The sequence below is a fragment of the Cimex lectularius genome, unplaced genomic scaffold (genome assembly GCF_000648675.2).
Source record: "Cimex lectularius strain Harlan isolate CLEC.00 unplaced genomic scaffold, Clec_2.1 scaffold102, whole genome shotgun sequence".
In the NCBI taxonomy this organism is placed as follows: Eukaryota; Metazoa; Arthropoda; class Insecta; order Hemiptera; family Cimicidae; genus Cimex; species Cimex lectularius.
Window position 1 is genome coordinate 1,394,747 of NW_019394228.1, and position 14,291 is coordinate 1,409,037.

The 14,291-nt window shown below is 32.9% G+C and overlaps 2 protein-coding genes across 3 annotated transcripts in view; one reads left to right on the forward strand and one right to left on the reverse strand.

Annotated features, from left to right (window-relative positions):
• The window catches only part of LOC106665486, an 86,531-nt gene extending 76,312 nt beyond the window's left edge, over positions 1-10,219 (reverse strand). The window contains exon 1 of the mRNA XM_014391929.2: positions 9,784-10,219. Within this exon, the coding sequence (XP_014247415.1) occupies positions 9,784-9,828 (45 nt within the window). The 5' untranslated portion in view covers positions 9,829-10,219. The remainder of the gene's footprint in view (positions 1-9,783) is intronic.
• LOC106665487 (fas apoptotic inhibitory molecule 1) lies at positions 9,532-14,239 on the forward strand. 2 transcript variants are annotated; one of them, XM_014391932.2, is made up of 5 exons: positions 9,532-9,599; positions 12,734-12,831; positions 12,887-13,097; positions 13,399-13,448; positions 13,507-14,239. In XM_014391932.2, exons 1-5 carry the CDS (start codon positions 9,572-9,574, stop codon positions 13,657-13,659), a joined length of 540 nt encoding a protein of 179 aa, XP_014247418.1. In that variant the 5' UTR covers positions 9,532-9,571; the 3' UTR covers positions 13,660-14,239. The 2 variants fall into 2 exon arrangements, with proteins under 2 accessions (XP_014247418.1, XP_014247419.1); XM_014391933.2 differs by lacking the exon at positions 9,532-9,599 and having other exon boundaries at positions 11,706-12,831.
• Positions 14,240-14,291: the final 52 nt, after the last annotated feature.

Here is a 14,291-nt window from a genome sequence, read left to right on the forward strand (position 1 = left end):
CCGGACAGAAGTTGGAAGGGAGTAGACCTTTAGTCATAGCCTTTTTACCATGCAAAATCAAAAGTTATTTTTGGAATGTTTTAAGCCCAGAGAAAACATCGAACATTGATTCTGATGGAAAACTGGCTTTTCAATGGCTTTTCAAATAAAATTGTGATGACAGCTTTGTACATGAATTTAGCCTTGCTAACCCCGTTGCTAAATACAGGGTGTTGGGCTACTCGTGTTACAAACTTTGCCAGTAGATTCTACATTCAAAATGGAAACAGAAAGTCCTTAACTAACTATGATCCGAATCTCAACAGTTTCGAAGTTATTCCCCTTTATCTGTTTTTTTCCCCCCTTTTAAGATTTCACGATCTTCAAATAAACAATGATAACTCCAAAACGAAAAGGGTTTTTGGCAAATCCGTTGATACCATTGAAAACTACGTCCAATTTGCAGTAAGATGTGATCAATATTAAATTTGTAAACGTTGGTGAAATAAGCGTTTTAGTAGCCAGAACTTGAAGAGATTTTTTTTTCTATGTTAAAAACTTACTGTGGTGATATTAAACGACTATTTCCGAACATAGAGACCAGCAAATTTCAAAAGACGTACTCCATGTAATATACTTTTTAGAGATGTAATTGCTTCTTTAATTACTTTTTTCAAAGATGAAGAAATTGTTGAAGGAAAGGAGAAAACCGTGGTTGACTGGTTGTCAAAGTGGAAAGATTAATAATAATAAAAAATAAACTAACTTAAGGAAATTTTGTGTGAATTTTTTAAACTTTTTTAATTTGGGTTCGAAAACGAAATAGTCCAAGTTTTTACTTATTTACCAACTACTGCAACTTTGATTAAAGTATTATTGTATTATTCTCCGGAATAAAAGAGTTTTAAGATTCCAAACGTTTTACTTATCTATGTGATATCTTGTTAAAACTATGTTATAATTTTAAAGAAACGGAACCTGTCCGCTGCTGAAAAACTTAAACTTAAATTAAACTTTCGAGTGGCTAATATGAGAAAACGGGCTCGTTTGTGGATTGCGGATGGTGGAGAGCAATTCGAATCAAAATTTTAAAAAAAAGTTTAATAAATTCATTCAAAATTTCCTTAAGATTTTTATTTTTTATTATTATTAATGTTTCCACCTTACCAATCCGACAACCACGGTTTTCTCCTTACCGACTTCAATTTCTTCATCTTTGAAAAAATCAATTAAAAAAATAATTACACCACTAAAAAAGATATTAAATGGAGTACGTTTTCTGAAATTCTGGTCGCTAGGTTTGGAAATAGTAGTTCAGAACCATCATAGTAAATTTTTCAACTTTGAAAAAAAAAAAAATATTTTTCAAAGTTCTCGCTACCAAAATGCTTATTTCACCAAGGTTTAGAAGTTCAGTATTCAGAAATTTAACTTAGTTTTCGATGGTATCAACGGATTTGTCCAAAACTTTTTAGTTTTGCAGTTATCGTTGTTTATTTAAAGCAAGGTCGTGAAATCTTAAAAAATAAAATGGAGTTACTCCGAAACTGTTGAAATTCGGATCATAGTTAATTAGGATTTTTTATTTCCATTTTGAATGAAGAATCTACTGGCAAAGTTTGTAACACGAGTAGCCCAACACCGAACATGAAGGACATTATTTATGTTCATAAGCAACATCGCAATGCTTCAAGCCCAGAGAAAACATCGCACATTGATTCTGGCAGAAAACTGACATGGCTTTTCAGATGAAATTGTCCAAAACAACTTTGCTCATGAATTTAACCTTTCAAACCCCGTTGCTACATATCCGGAAAATTAATTTTGGTGGAAGACTGTTGGGGCTTTTCAGATGAAATTGTCCAAAACAACTTTGCTCATGAATTTCACCTTTCTAACCCCGTTGCTATACATCCGGAAAATTAATTCTGATGGAAGACTGTTGGGGCTTTTCATATGAAATTTTCTTAACAACTTTGCTCATGAATTTAACCTTTCAAACCCCGTTGCTACACATCCGGAAAATTAATTTTGTTGGAAGACCGTCGGGGCTTTTCAGATGAAATTTTCTTAACAACTTTATGTCAGCACGGCCAATAAAATTAGCTTTCCTGTCATTTCTTCGAAGTATATGTGTACTTTATTTTTACAAGGGAATCAGAATTTTTTTTAAACCCAAAACAAAAAAAGCCAAGAAAGAAGTACATTCTTGAAGTAAAATTGATAAAAGAATATCCAATAAAATTTTGTTAACAGATTTATCATTTTTTAAGACATCGACTTCAGGGCATTCATTTTCTAAAACCAAATAGAAAAATGTTTTTTATGTTTTAAGCCTGGGGGCAACATAAAACATGATTTCTGAAGGGAAATTAACAGAATTATTTTGGAATAAGTGGAATTTACAAGTTCTCTAATGGACTTTTCTCCTAAAGCCAAGAATTTTCAGGTCGTCTTTATGGAAAGAAAATTCGTAACTTTTTGTTAAACCCTATTAAAAAAATTAAAACACACGCGAAAATTTCCTAAAACTAGCATATTTACTTTAAAAACTTGGAATTAATATTTTTTAACGTTGATTTATCGTACAGAAGATCCTGTGTTTTCATTGTTAGAAATTCAATTTCGTTCTTCTTTTGATAACGACATATTTGTGGTTGGTGTTTCCTGCGGGGAACTCCGCCGCATCGGTCGCCTTTTATTTGTCTTGCGGAGAATAACGGCACGATTGATTTTGTTTCACTCTCTTACAAAGTAGTTATCGGGAAAATATGATAAAAAGAAGCTGTAAGGGGTTTATTATTCGACTAGTCTCAACGTAGGCCGAACAAACAAAATTTGAATACAATCCCTACTAACTTTGTATTGTAACAAATAAGAGGATTGTTATACCGGTTTTTCCACCTTCGCAGCGAAGGTTTTTGAAAATCTGTCAAAAAAAACAAACGCCTGCAGTATGTTAAAGCTGAAGGATGTATGAACTCATCGTCTGGAAATAATTTATTAATATCGCAAAATGAAGAAATAATCATAGACTCAAGAAAAGTCTGACATCCCTCGTACTAACAAAAAGTAACTATAACTACACTAAATGGAAAAAATACCATCAATGTGTTAAGTTGTAAAACGATCTATGCGTAATAAAAATAAATTGGTTAAAAAGTCATATTAATCGGGATTGTAATCAGCAAGACCCATCGTTCACCCCTTTGCACCTAACAGACCCTAAACTAACATTTTAATTTTTTTTTTTTTTTACAAAGATTAAAAGAGAAAAATCCACTAACCAAAACATTTTGAGTAGTACTATTTTATATGAACGAAACCCCTGAAAAGCCTAATTTTTCCTTTGTGAATTAGAGAAAAAACAAACAATGTATTTGAACGACATAAACAAGCATTAATGATAAATAGCCGAAGGTTGTGGGTTCGAATCCCTCTCGTGACAATTACCTTTTTTAAATAAAGACCTTCGATAAAAAGTATAATTAATTGAATTAATGATAAAGTTGTCTTCTTTCGAACTTGAAATTTCACTACGAACTTCAGTGATTTTGTGCCAATCGTTGCTGCGTCGAACAAGTTGGGAAATTTCAGGACAGCAAATTAAATAAAACTACTCATCATATCCGTGAAGTCCTTAAGTTATAAACTGAGAACGGAGGATGGCATAAAGCCCTTTCATGAATTGCCTGGGCTAAGTTACTCTTGGCGGGGGACTTAAAAAAGCCTATCTGAGACGGGAGAAGCCTCACATGGTGAAATGAACTAATTTTAGACATTCTGCTCGCTGGAGGGTGAACAGCCAAGTCTTTCATTCTGACAGCCCAGAAAACGCTCGTGTTAGTTTCCAGAGATGTTTTTTATTTTATTTGAAGCGTTTGAAAATATTCCACTCGGTTGTGTATTGAACTGAATATTGTTATGTAGGTGATTTATTGTACTTCTCCAGCCATTTAGTTGCTTGGAGTAGTTCGATGAATCACCTACATAAAAAGATAAATTGTTATTTGGAACGATGAGAAAGAGAGAAAGGGATAAATAGAGACAGAGAAAGGAGAGATAGATAGATACGATAGAGAGAGGGAGAGAAAGAGAAAAAGAGAAAAAGAGAAAGAAAGAAAGAAAGAGAAAGAGAGAAAGCGAGAAAGAGAAAGAGAGAGAGCGAGTTACTGAGTGATAGAGTTAGTTAGGAGTGAGATGTTACCGAGTGAGTTAGTGTGAATGAGTTAGTGATTGAGTAAGATATGAGTGAGATAGTTATCGAGGAATAAGATAATGATTGAGTAAGTGAGTGGATGAGTAAGGTAGTTATCGAGGATTAATATAATGATTGAGTAAGTGAGTGGATGAGTAAGGTAGTTATCGAGGATTAATATACCCATTGAGTAAGTGAGTGAATGAGTGAGATAGTGATTGAGTAAGTGAGTGAATGAGTGAGATAGTGATTGAGTAAGTGAGTGAATAAGTGAGATAGTGATTGAGTAAGTGAGTGAATGAGTGAGATAGTTAACGAAAAATAAGATAGTGATTGAGTGAGTGGATGAGTGAGATAGTTATCGAGGATTAATATATTGATTGAGTAAGTGAGTGAATGAGTGAGATAGTTATTGAGTAAGTGAATGAATGAGTGAGATAGTTATTGAGTAAGTGAGTGGATGAGTGAGATAATTATCGAGGATTAATATATTGATTGAGTAAGTGAATTAATGAGTGAGATAGTTATCGAAAAATAAGATAGTGATTGAGTGAGTGGATGAGTGAGATAGTTATCGAGGAATAATATAATGATTGAGTAAGTGAGTGAATGAGTGAGATAGTGATTGAGTAAATGAGTGAATAAGTGAGATAGTTATTGAGTAATTGAGTGGATGAGTGAGATAATTATCGAGGAATAAGGTAGTGATTGAGTAAGTGAGTGGATGAGAGAGATAGTTATCGAGGAATAATATAGTGATTGAGTAAGTGAGTGAATGAGTGAGATAGTGATTAAGTAAGTGAGTGAATGAGTGAGATAATTATCGAGGAATAAGGTAGTGATTGAGTAAGTGAGTGGATGAGTGATAGTTATCGAGGAATAATATAGTGATTGAGTAAGTGAGTGAATGAGTGAGATAGTGATTGAGTAAGTGAGTGAATGAGTGAAATAATTATCGAGGAATAAGGTAGTGATTAAGTAAGTGAGTGGATGAGTGAGATAGTTATCGAGGAATAATATAATGATTGAGTGAATGAGTGAGAAAGTTATTGAGTAAGTGAGTGAATGAGTGAGATAGTTATTGAGTAAGTGAGTGAATTAGTGAGATAGTGATTGAGTAAATGAGTGAATAAGTGAGATAGTGATTAAGTGAGTGAATGAGTTAGATAGTTATCGAGTGGGTGACTGAATGCGTGAAGTCGAAGTGGATGAAGTAGTTATCGAGGTGTTACTGACGAAGTGAGTGAGATAGTTATCGAGTGAGTGATTGAATGCGTGACTATCGAAGTGAGGGGATGAGTAGTTGAGGGATTGATGTGTGCGCGAGTAAGTTAGTGAGTGATCGAGTTCTTGAAGTGAGTGAATCAGTTGTGATTTAAAGACTTAGTGATTGTGAGAGTTAGTGTCCTGGTGAATGTGAGTGAATCATTCGATTTTCACAGCCGAGGAATGAATAAAGAAGAAAATCTATTACGCCTCACATCTAATTGAAATGTCGATAATAGAAGAAATTGTGCATTGCACCGCCGTCACGGTGTGTTAAATCCGCTACATAGCGACCAGCAGGCTACAGAAGACTAAGCATAATTCAGGTTTTGCCATATAAAGTAGGCCAACCCCAATCCCCCTAACAGCAGAATTATAAACAAATAGGCAGTTTTTTAGAAAGTGTCGGTCAGAAGATTGGCCGCGTTAAAGCATATAGAATTTCATTATGCACATTTATGAAGAAAAAACGCCAGTTAGAACAAGTATAAATAGACCAAGAGAACAAGAGGAGAAATCCTGAGTCATTTTTAGCATTCATAAGCCATTATGGCAATAGGAAGGTACACAACCGCTGCATAACACTCATCTAGCGTTATGAAACTAAAGCACAACATATTCAAACACGTAAAACCTGAATAAACAATTTTCACAGAGATTATTTCCTTCTTTTATGATAAGTTTTACGAGTCAAAATTGTTTATTGGGAAAATAGTTCGATGGTAAAACATAAAGCAGAATGTGAACGTTTTAATTATGTTTTATAACAAAAAAAAAATCTGTTACGAGAAGGTCGATGTGGTGTTGGATTGAAAAACTTTCCTGTGATATGGTGAATATTTAAATTTCTTGCAGTATAGCGTAGATTATTTTTAATTAAAATTCAAAAACATCGTAATTAGCTACATTATACTTCGAGGTCCGATTGGCCAAATAACTTCTTTCAATTAATTAATTAATCTTTATGTAAGGTATTGGTTGAAATAAAATGAAAAATTCGAAAGGTGGGTTGAGAAGGGAAGTTGGTGTCCGAATGGATCGCCTTCACGATAGCTCAAGTGGTAGATCAGAAGCGTATTTAGCCGAAGGTCGTGGGTTCGAATCCCCCTTATGACACTAGCTTTTCTATTTCAACCAATACCTTACATAAAAATTAATTAATTGAAAGATGGTAATTAGCTTTTATCAACAGTCTACACGAGACAAAAATATTCTTCGAAGTTGACAAATTACCGAATAATCCTTACGTCTTAACCTTTGAAAGAGACTTTAAACCTATCTTCCCTTCGTAAGTTGATAATTCTTTTAAATTTCTATGGTTGTAAGACTTAAGTTTCGAGACGACCTACAAAATCAAATATTTTTGTGCTGATCGAAAACCTTTCTTGCGATTTGGCAAATTTTTCTGTTAAGTCTTGCAGATTAGCTTAGATTATTTTTAATTAAAACTTCAAAAATTGTAATTACCTACTAATGCATTCGTCTTTTCGCGCTGCTTAGACGAGCCCAGGATATGGTAAAACAAACTGCTATAAGGATATCAGATTTGTTAAAATTCTCGTTTTGTACTGAATTGAGACATTTCAAGAACGTGAACCGTAAGGAATAATTCGATCCCGAAAAAAAGCAAACATGGTCCGCCGGGTTCTCGCTGTTTTGACTTGCCCAGGATATGGTACAATCAAACTACAGAAAAGAATATCAGATTTTTTAAAAATCTTTTTTGTACTGAACTGAGACATTTCGATAACATGAATTATAAGGAGTAATTCGATCCCCCCATCAAAAAAAGCCTATCTGTCCGGTTCTTGCTGTTTTGACTCACTCAGGATGATATGGAACAATCTAACTTCAGATAGAGATGCCAGATTAGTTAAAACTCTCTTTTTAGTAGAGAAGGAAATGTTAAAGAGGTGGACTGTAAGGAGTAATTTGATCCCCAAAAAAGTCATTTCTGATCCGTCTGTCCTCGCTGTTTTATCGCGTCCAGGTTGACATGGAACAATGTACCTTCAGATAGAGGTGTCACAGTAGATATGCCAGGGCACAGGGGAATTTTGGGTAACGAGAAAGCAGACAGACTGACCAGAGGAGAATCTGCAAGACCATACATAGGCCCCGAACATATTCTTGGGATACCAAGAACAAATATAAAACCCTCCATCGCAGAATGGATCCAAGCAAAACAAAAGATGAAGTGGATAAACTCTAACGGTGCTAGACATAGTAAACTTATGATGAAACAACCCTCACCGAGACTGGCAAAAACACTGCTGCAATTGGAGAGGGCCAAACTCAGAGGAGTAGTAGGACTACTAATCGGTCACTGGTATCTGAGAAAACATCTACATAACATGGGTATGTACAGCGATGATCCCATTTGCAGATTATGTAATAAGGAAGAGGAAACAACCACTAATATCATCTTCGAATGCGAAGCAACAGCTCAATGGAGATTTAACCTAACGTACGGAAAAAAAATTAGGGAATCAAATTGCAGCAGCAACAGTCAATGACCTGATACTTCTAAGAACAAGGATTGAGTCTATTGACTGAACTAAGGAACTAGGAAGGTACAATAAGCCAGGGCTGCAGTGCCTGGGGAATACAAACCCCGCTTCCTAGTATTCTTTTCCACCATACCGTACCACAGTAGATATGGAAATGAAGAAGTGGACATGTTGAACGGTCTTACTGTATGGAGTAACCAAAAAAAATTTTTTCTGATCCGTCTCTTCTCGCTGATTTGACTCACCCAGAAACAATCATATAAAAAAAATTTAAAATTAAATTAATTTAAATTAAATTTTTTTTTTACAATGGATACCAAGGGACTGGAGACTGGAGGAGTTCCCTCCTGAGCACTGCAGCTGAGCTCTACAGCTTATTGTACTTTATCCCTGGCTCCATATTTTGGGGGAGGGCTCGCAACACTAATGTGAACTTGAGCCCTCGTTGTACCGGTGTTCTTCCATCGAAGAAACTCATTTTTGAAGGGGGTTGGGACCAAATTCAGGGTCGCTGAGATCCGATCCCGCCCCTTCCATTGATGAGTGCCGTGTCAATTTCTTTCAATTGCGGCTACCGGTCCCCTTAGGCGTCACAAAAAGTCCAGAGGCGACAGTGGGGATCGAACCCACGACCGCGGGATCTACTAGCCGAGAGTCTGACGCCTTAACCACTCGGCTACCGACGCCCCCAATTTATTAATTATATGATGTGTACTTATTTATTATATAATGTGTATATGAATGTACCATTGTTGTATGCTTAAAGCAAAGAGATATAATTATAAAAAGAAATTTTTGATTGAAATCACTGGATTGTTAAAAATTTAAGTTAAAACAATTAAAAATTAACAATATTCGGCCTGTTATTACTCGATAAAATGGTAATTTTTTACGTTCACATCTGACCATGAAAGAACAAGCACACGCACATTTATGAACCGTGCTGTCAGGTTAAACACCCTTAACTTTTTAATGTGAAATGTCATAAAACATTACAATATACTTAATATATGGAAAACTTTGACTTTGAACAATCGATCCGAGCCAATTAGTCATAACTAATCGAGGAACAAGTTAAAAATTAACAAGACCCTAATTGAAAAAAAAAAGCTTTATGAAGTTATGTGATTTTTACATGTCTTTACCAATAAGAAAAAACCTTAAATGTTTTCTTGTAAGATTGTTTACTTTATAAAAAAAATTTATAACCGAGTTTAAATGGTTGCTACTATGACCATCTAGCCAAACCCTCAACATGATCTACCTCACAAGCAACCAATCCATGAATGTTGTGGTTTTGTGTTTTTGCCTTAATTTCCATGTATTTTTGCTTTTGGATTATACACTCCTCTAATTTTGTTGTGAAAGCTAAACAATCTCGGCCTGTTTTCTTTGTGCTTGATTTCTAAAATAGAAAAGAATTTACTGAACTTAGATACCAATTTCATGCGTATAGGACTTATTCTTTTATGCTATAGTTTTTTTATACTGTTATTTGTTTTAATTATTTCATAATTTCTCGTTTAAAGAGATATCATTGGAATTAATGCTTATTGTGAAACAAACATGAAATATGAGTAAAAACTGTTTAAATTTTGATTTATAATCCAAATTTGAAATGATTTCTTTAAATTGGCCGATTATAAGTGAGTATTATTGTGATTATAAAAGGAAAACGATTAAATGGAACAGTTCTGGGATATTGTAGATTATAACCGAGTTATCTCTCCGGTCGGATAACTTTCATCTTTTATCACATCTCAAAAACAATTTTTGTACTTTTTTCCCAGTAAATGAAAAAATGAAAAGGCGAATATAAAAAGTTCTTACCTCGTATTTGAAGGAGGAACAAGTAGGATAAAATCCTTGATCCATTCCCGAAGGATTTTCCAATCTGGGTGTCTTCGGTCGAAAAATAAAAACTCCACTGGCCACTAATCGTTAAAAATGGGAACTGAAATCCCTCAACTTAAGTGAAGAACCGATTATCGAATACAATCCGTATATTAGTCATGTTACTGTACAAAAGAGGCACAAAGTTCCCCATAACCTGTAAAGTTCGACCCTTGAAATCTAGACGGAAACGGGCTCGTTTGTATAAGAGGCACAGTCGCCGATTCACGTCTACGGGAGGAAAGATTTACCGACTTCCCTCGAGTAACATTTTACGAGATATCTAAACGTTAACGGGTAAGAAAATGGAAATTGACCGAACTGAAACGTCGGACCTAAACAGTTTTGATAACAGTGTCGGGCACGGCGACCATATTGTCAGGTAAGATAAGTTAATTGGAGAATTCTGGGTTCGATCGCAGCACATGACGGCCGCCTCACGGGCTCCACGGTTTCTAACTTGGGCGGTATAATTTTTCCCTTACAAGTTTTTCAAATTAAATTAACTAATTTACAATCAAATTCACCCATTTGCAAATTAAATTCATTTTTACAAATCAAATTCACCTTTTTCATAATTAAATTCATTTTTTACAAATCAAATTCACTACTTTGCTAATTAAATTCACCCTTTTGGAAATTAAATTAATTTTGTTACTACTCAAATTCACACTTTTGCAAATTAAATTAACTCTTTTACTGATCAAATTCACCCTTTTGCAACATAAATTCACTTTGTTACCAATCAAATGCACCTTTTGCAAACTGAATTCATTCTTTTATTAATCAAATTCACTATTTTGCAACTTAAATTCACTTTATTAAAAATCTTTTCCAAATCAAATTCAAACTTTTACTAACTAAATTCACCTTTTCGCAAATCAAATTCAATCTTTTACTAATCAAATTCAATCCTTTACTAATCAAATTCATTATTTTATTGATCAAATTCACCCATTTACAAATTAAATTTATCCTTTTACAAACCAAATTCATTTATTTACTAATAAAATTCACCCTCACGCAAATTAAATTCATATTGTTACTAATCAAATCCATCCTTTACCAACTTAAATTCACTCTGTTTCAAATTAAAATCACCTTCTGCAAATTAAATTTACAATTTTGCTAATTAACTTCACTCATTTACTAATCAAATTCACCCTTTTGCAAGTCAAATTCATTTTGTTAAAATCAAATTCACCCTTTACCAACTCAAATTCACTCTGTTACAAATTAAAATTACCCTTGTGCAAATTAAATTTATATTTTTGTTAATTAAATTCACTCTTTTATAAACCAGTCACCTTTTTGCAATTTAAATTTATATTTTTACTAATCAAATCAATTTTTACTGATCAAATGCTTCCTTTTGCAACTTAAATTCACTCTTTAACAAATTTGAACAAATGAAATTCACCCTTGTAGAAATTAAAATCATCCTTTTGCTAATTAAATTCACTACTTTACAAACCATATTCACACTTAAATAAAATAAAAATAAATAAATAATTAAATAACAGACAATTTTTAAAATGCATATAAAAATACCATCTTTTTGTGGATGATTTTCAATTTCAATTTCTATTTTGACTAATAATAATTTGATTAATATTAATCCCTTAAAATCACAAGCTATTGTTGTTTTTTAAATTGTTTGGAAATTTCTTTTTTATCTCCTATTTTGTTGGGGAAAGTTGTTCCCTTGAGATGTTCTATTTAAAAAATCCATTTCAATTGGAAAACTCAAATTGAGTAAATCCATTCCAATGTTCCCTTTTCTCCCTAATTCAACTTTCTTATTTTTCACTTTATTCCTTATGTCTAAATTTAATAAGATTACTTTTATCAAAGATTTTGTCTTCGACTGTCTGAATTGAAAAAATATTGTTCCGTACTTTAAGTCTCAGTAGATGGGTAGACTAAGATTATCCTCTTTATGAATATTTATTACATAAAGGTGGCAAAACATCTTCAGCAATAGTATATCTTCATTTTGTCAATCGTACAAAAATGTTTTGTGCCTAATATGTTTGTAAGCAAGATCGTTGAGATTAGTTTGGCTGAATAAACAAGTAACAAGGTATATTGAATTATAAGAAAAAACAGATACACAAATTCTTATAAACATCCAATCTCGCACACCATTTAGTGTCTTTTGTTAATTATATTATTAATACATAAGCAAAAGTGGAAATTCTGGGGAGGTCATACTTTAAATGGTTTATTGACCTATAATCTGGCCTGCATTTAAACAAAAATGTGGAAATTTATCTATCGCAGGATTCAAGGTTAAATATTAAATTTTATGAAGTAGAAAAGGATCTAATTTTGTATCTAAATCTATTTTTTAATAACTTTTTTTTTATAGAGGATTTGGATTGTTAAAAACTTCAAGGCTAATTTCTTTGAGAAATATATTTGCCGATAGACTTTCTTGTATATAAAACAGACACATTTAGTAGATAAACTGTATTGTGTTTTGTTTGTGAATATTGATACATTTATGATGATATTGTTTAAAATTAATTCTTATGACCTTTCTATTTTCTACGGTTACCTCACATATTAAAAAAAATATTTATTGTAAAATTGATTCATTTGTTTACACGATTCAAAATAGTATAGATATGCAAAGATATTTCTTAAATAAATAACAATGATTGTGTTGAATAAACAAATATGAAAATTCAATGGGTTGATCAAATATTCACAACCGGTTACTAAGCAACTGCGTACAAACACATCCCACCCTCGGTGGCATGTTGATTAAAAAAGACCTAGATAAGCCAAGCACATAATATCCCGTCTATATTTATAGAATTTTATACAATTCTTTCATAATTTAAGTTATGATCGTTAAAAATGTCAAACAATAGTGATATAGTAGGTGTGTGGCATGTTCCGCTGAGCGACGGTGTGCATAAAGTTGAATTTGAACATGGTACTGCTAGTGGAAAAAGGGTTGTCAGAGTAAACGACAAGGTAACATTATTTACTTTTAGGCGGAGGCAAAAATCCTTGATTTTGAACTTTACAGGAGGTCTACAGAGAAGATTGGATGTTCAAATTGGTGGGCGAACAAGAATTTTCAATTGGCGCGGTACCGTGTGTCGTGAAAATTGAGCCAATTTCAGGATTTTCATATTGCTACTCGCTTGTTGTCGATGGCAAACCTCTTGAGGAATTCACTAAAAAATGGTCGACGATGGCTTGCACCTGGACAATAGGAGATCATAGAATTGTCTTAGGTAGAAAATATTTTAAAAATGCAGATCATACTTTTTCTTGATGATATTTTAATTGTATATAAAAAAATCATGGATAGGGCAAATTTAAGATAGGTGATACATATAGTAATATATATAATGTTATTAAATTATTAGAAATAGTTTCAATGGACTTTTAAATAGGATATTCCTTGAAAGTTTGACGAATGAACTGATGTTTTCCTTTCTTCCAAATTTGCCTTATCCCTGATTTTCTATATAGAAAGAAATAAAACTTTCATAAAAATAATTTCATTATGTTCAATTATCATCATAATTACAGAAAAAGACACATTGGATATTTGGGTTGACGGGACCAAAGTTGAAGCGACAGTAAGTATTTCTCTCTATATATATTGTACAAAATCTGTTATAAATTTCAATATTACAGGGCGAATTTGTAGACGGCGGGACTGAAACGCATTTTCCCGTCGGAGAAGATTTCGGCTGTATTAAATCAATAAGCAGCTGTAACAAAAGAGAAGGGATGATTTACACTTTAATATACAAAAATCAGATTATTCCTCAGGAGAATGAAAGTTAATATTCATACGGGGAAGAACCCTTGGCTTGTATCAAATTCACGAAGTGACGAGTACGAGTAGCTATGCTAAAGAATATTACTTCTAGCATTATAAACATTGTTGGTGTTGTGTTAAATTCACCCTTACCAAATTAAAACTGTTTGCACTATTAGGTTTCAAACTATCTCAACTTTCTTTAAAAATTTATCAATTTAAATTAAATACTAATTTTGTAGTAATAAAACTAAAAAGTAAAATTAATTGAAATCAATTTCATCGGTATTTTGAATAAAATTGCATGTAATGAATTTGCACCAAGGAAAACAATGTCATGTGTAATAATTATCTTTGTACTGCACAAATTTCATTAGGCCTTGATTGAAAAGTATTTTTTTGTAAAATAAAGAAGGAAAAAAGGGTGAAATATAAAATGATGTATAATTTTATGTAAATTGTGGCTGAGACGAAAAAATTTGTGACGAGAGGTACTGAATGCACAACCTTCAGCTTTGCCGTCTTTTTTTCTTTTCGTGTTATACTTTACATAAAATCATAAATCACTGAATAATCGCTCTGGTTCAATAATTCTGATTAAAACGTAATAAGTGAACTATAAAATTATACCAAGTGCAAAACGTTTTAGATTTGGCAA

Bases quoted from the DNA above. Each gene is read 5' to 3' on its own strand.
- LOC106665487 (XM_014391932.2), top strand. From the start codon at position 9,572: ATGATTTCTTTAAATTGGCCGATTATAA. The intron at 9,600-12,733 runs GTGAGTATTATT...ATAGTGATATAG, and splicing joins TTTAAATTGGCCGATTATAA to TAGGTGTGTGGCATGTTCCG. The intron at 13,098-13,398 runs GTAGAAAATATT...TCATAATTACAG, and splicing joins AGATCATAGAATTGTCTTAG to AAAAAGACACATTGGATATT.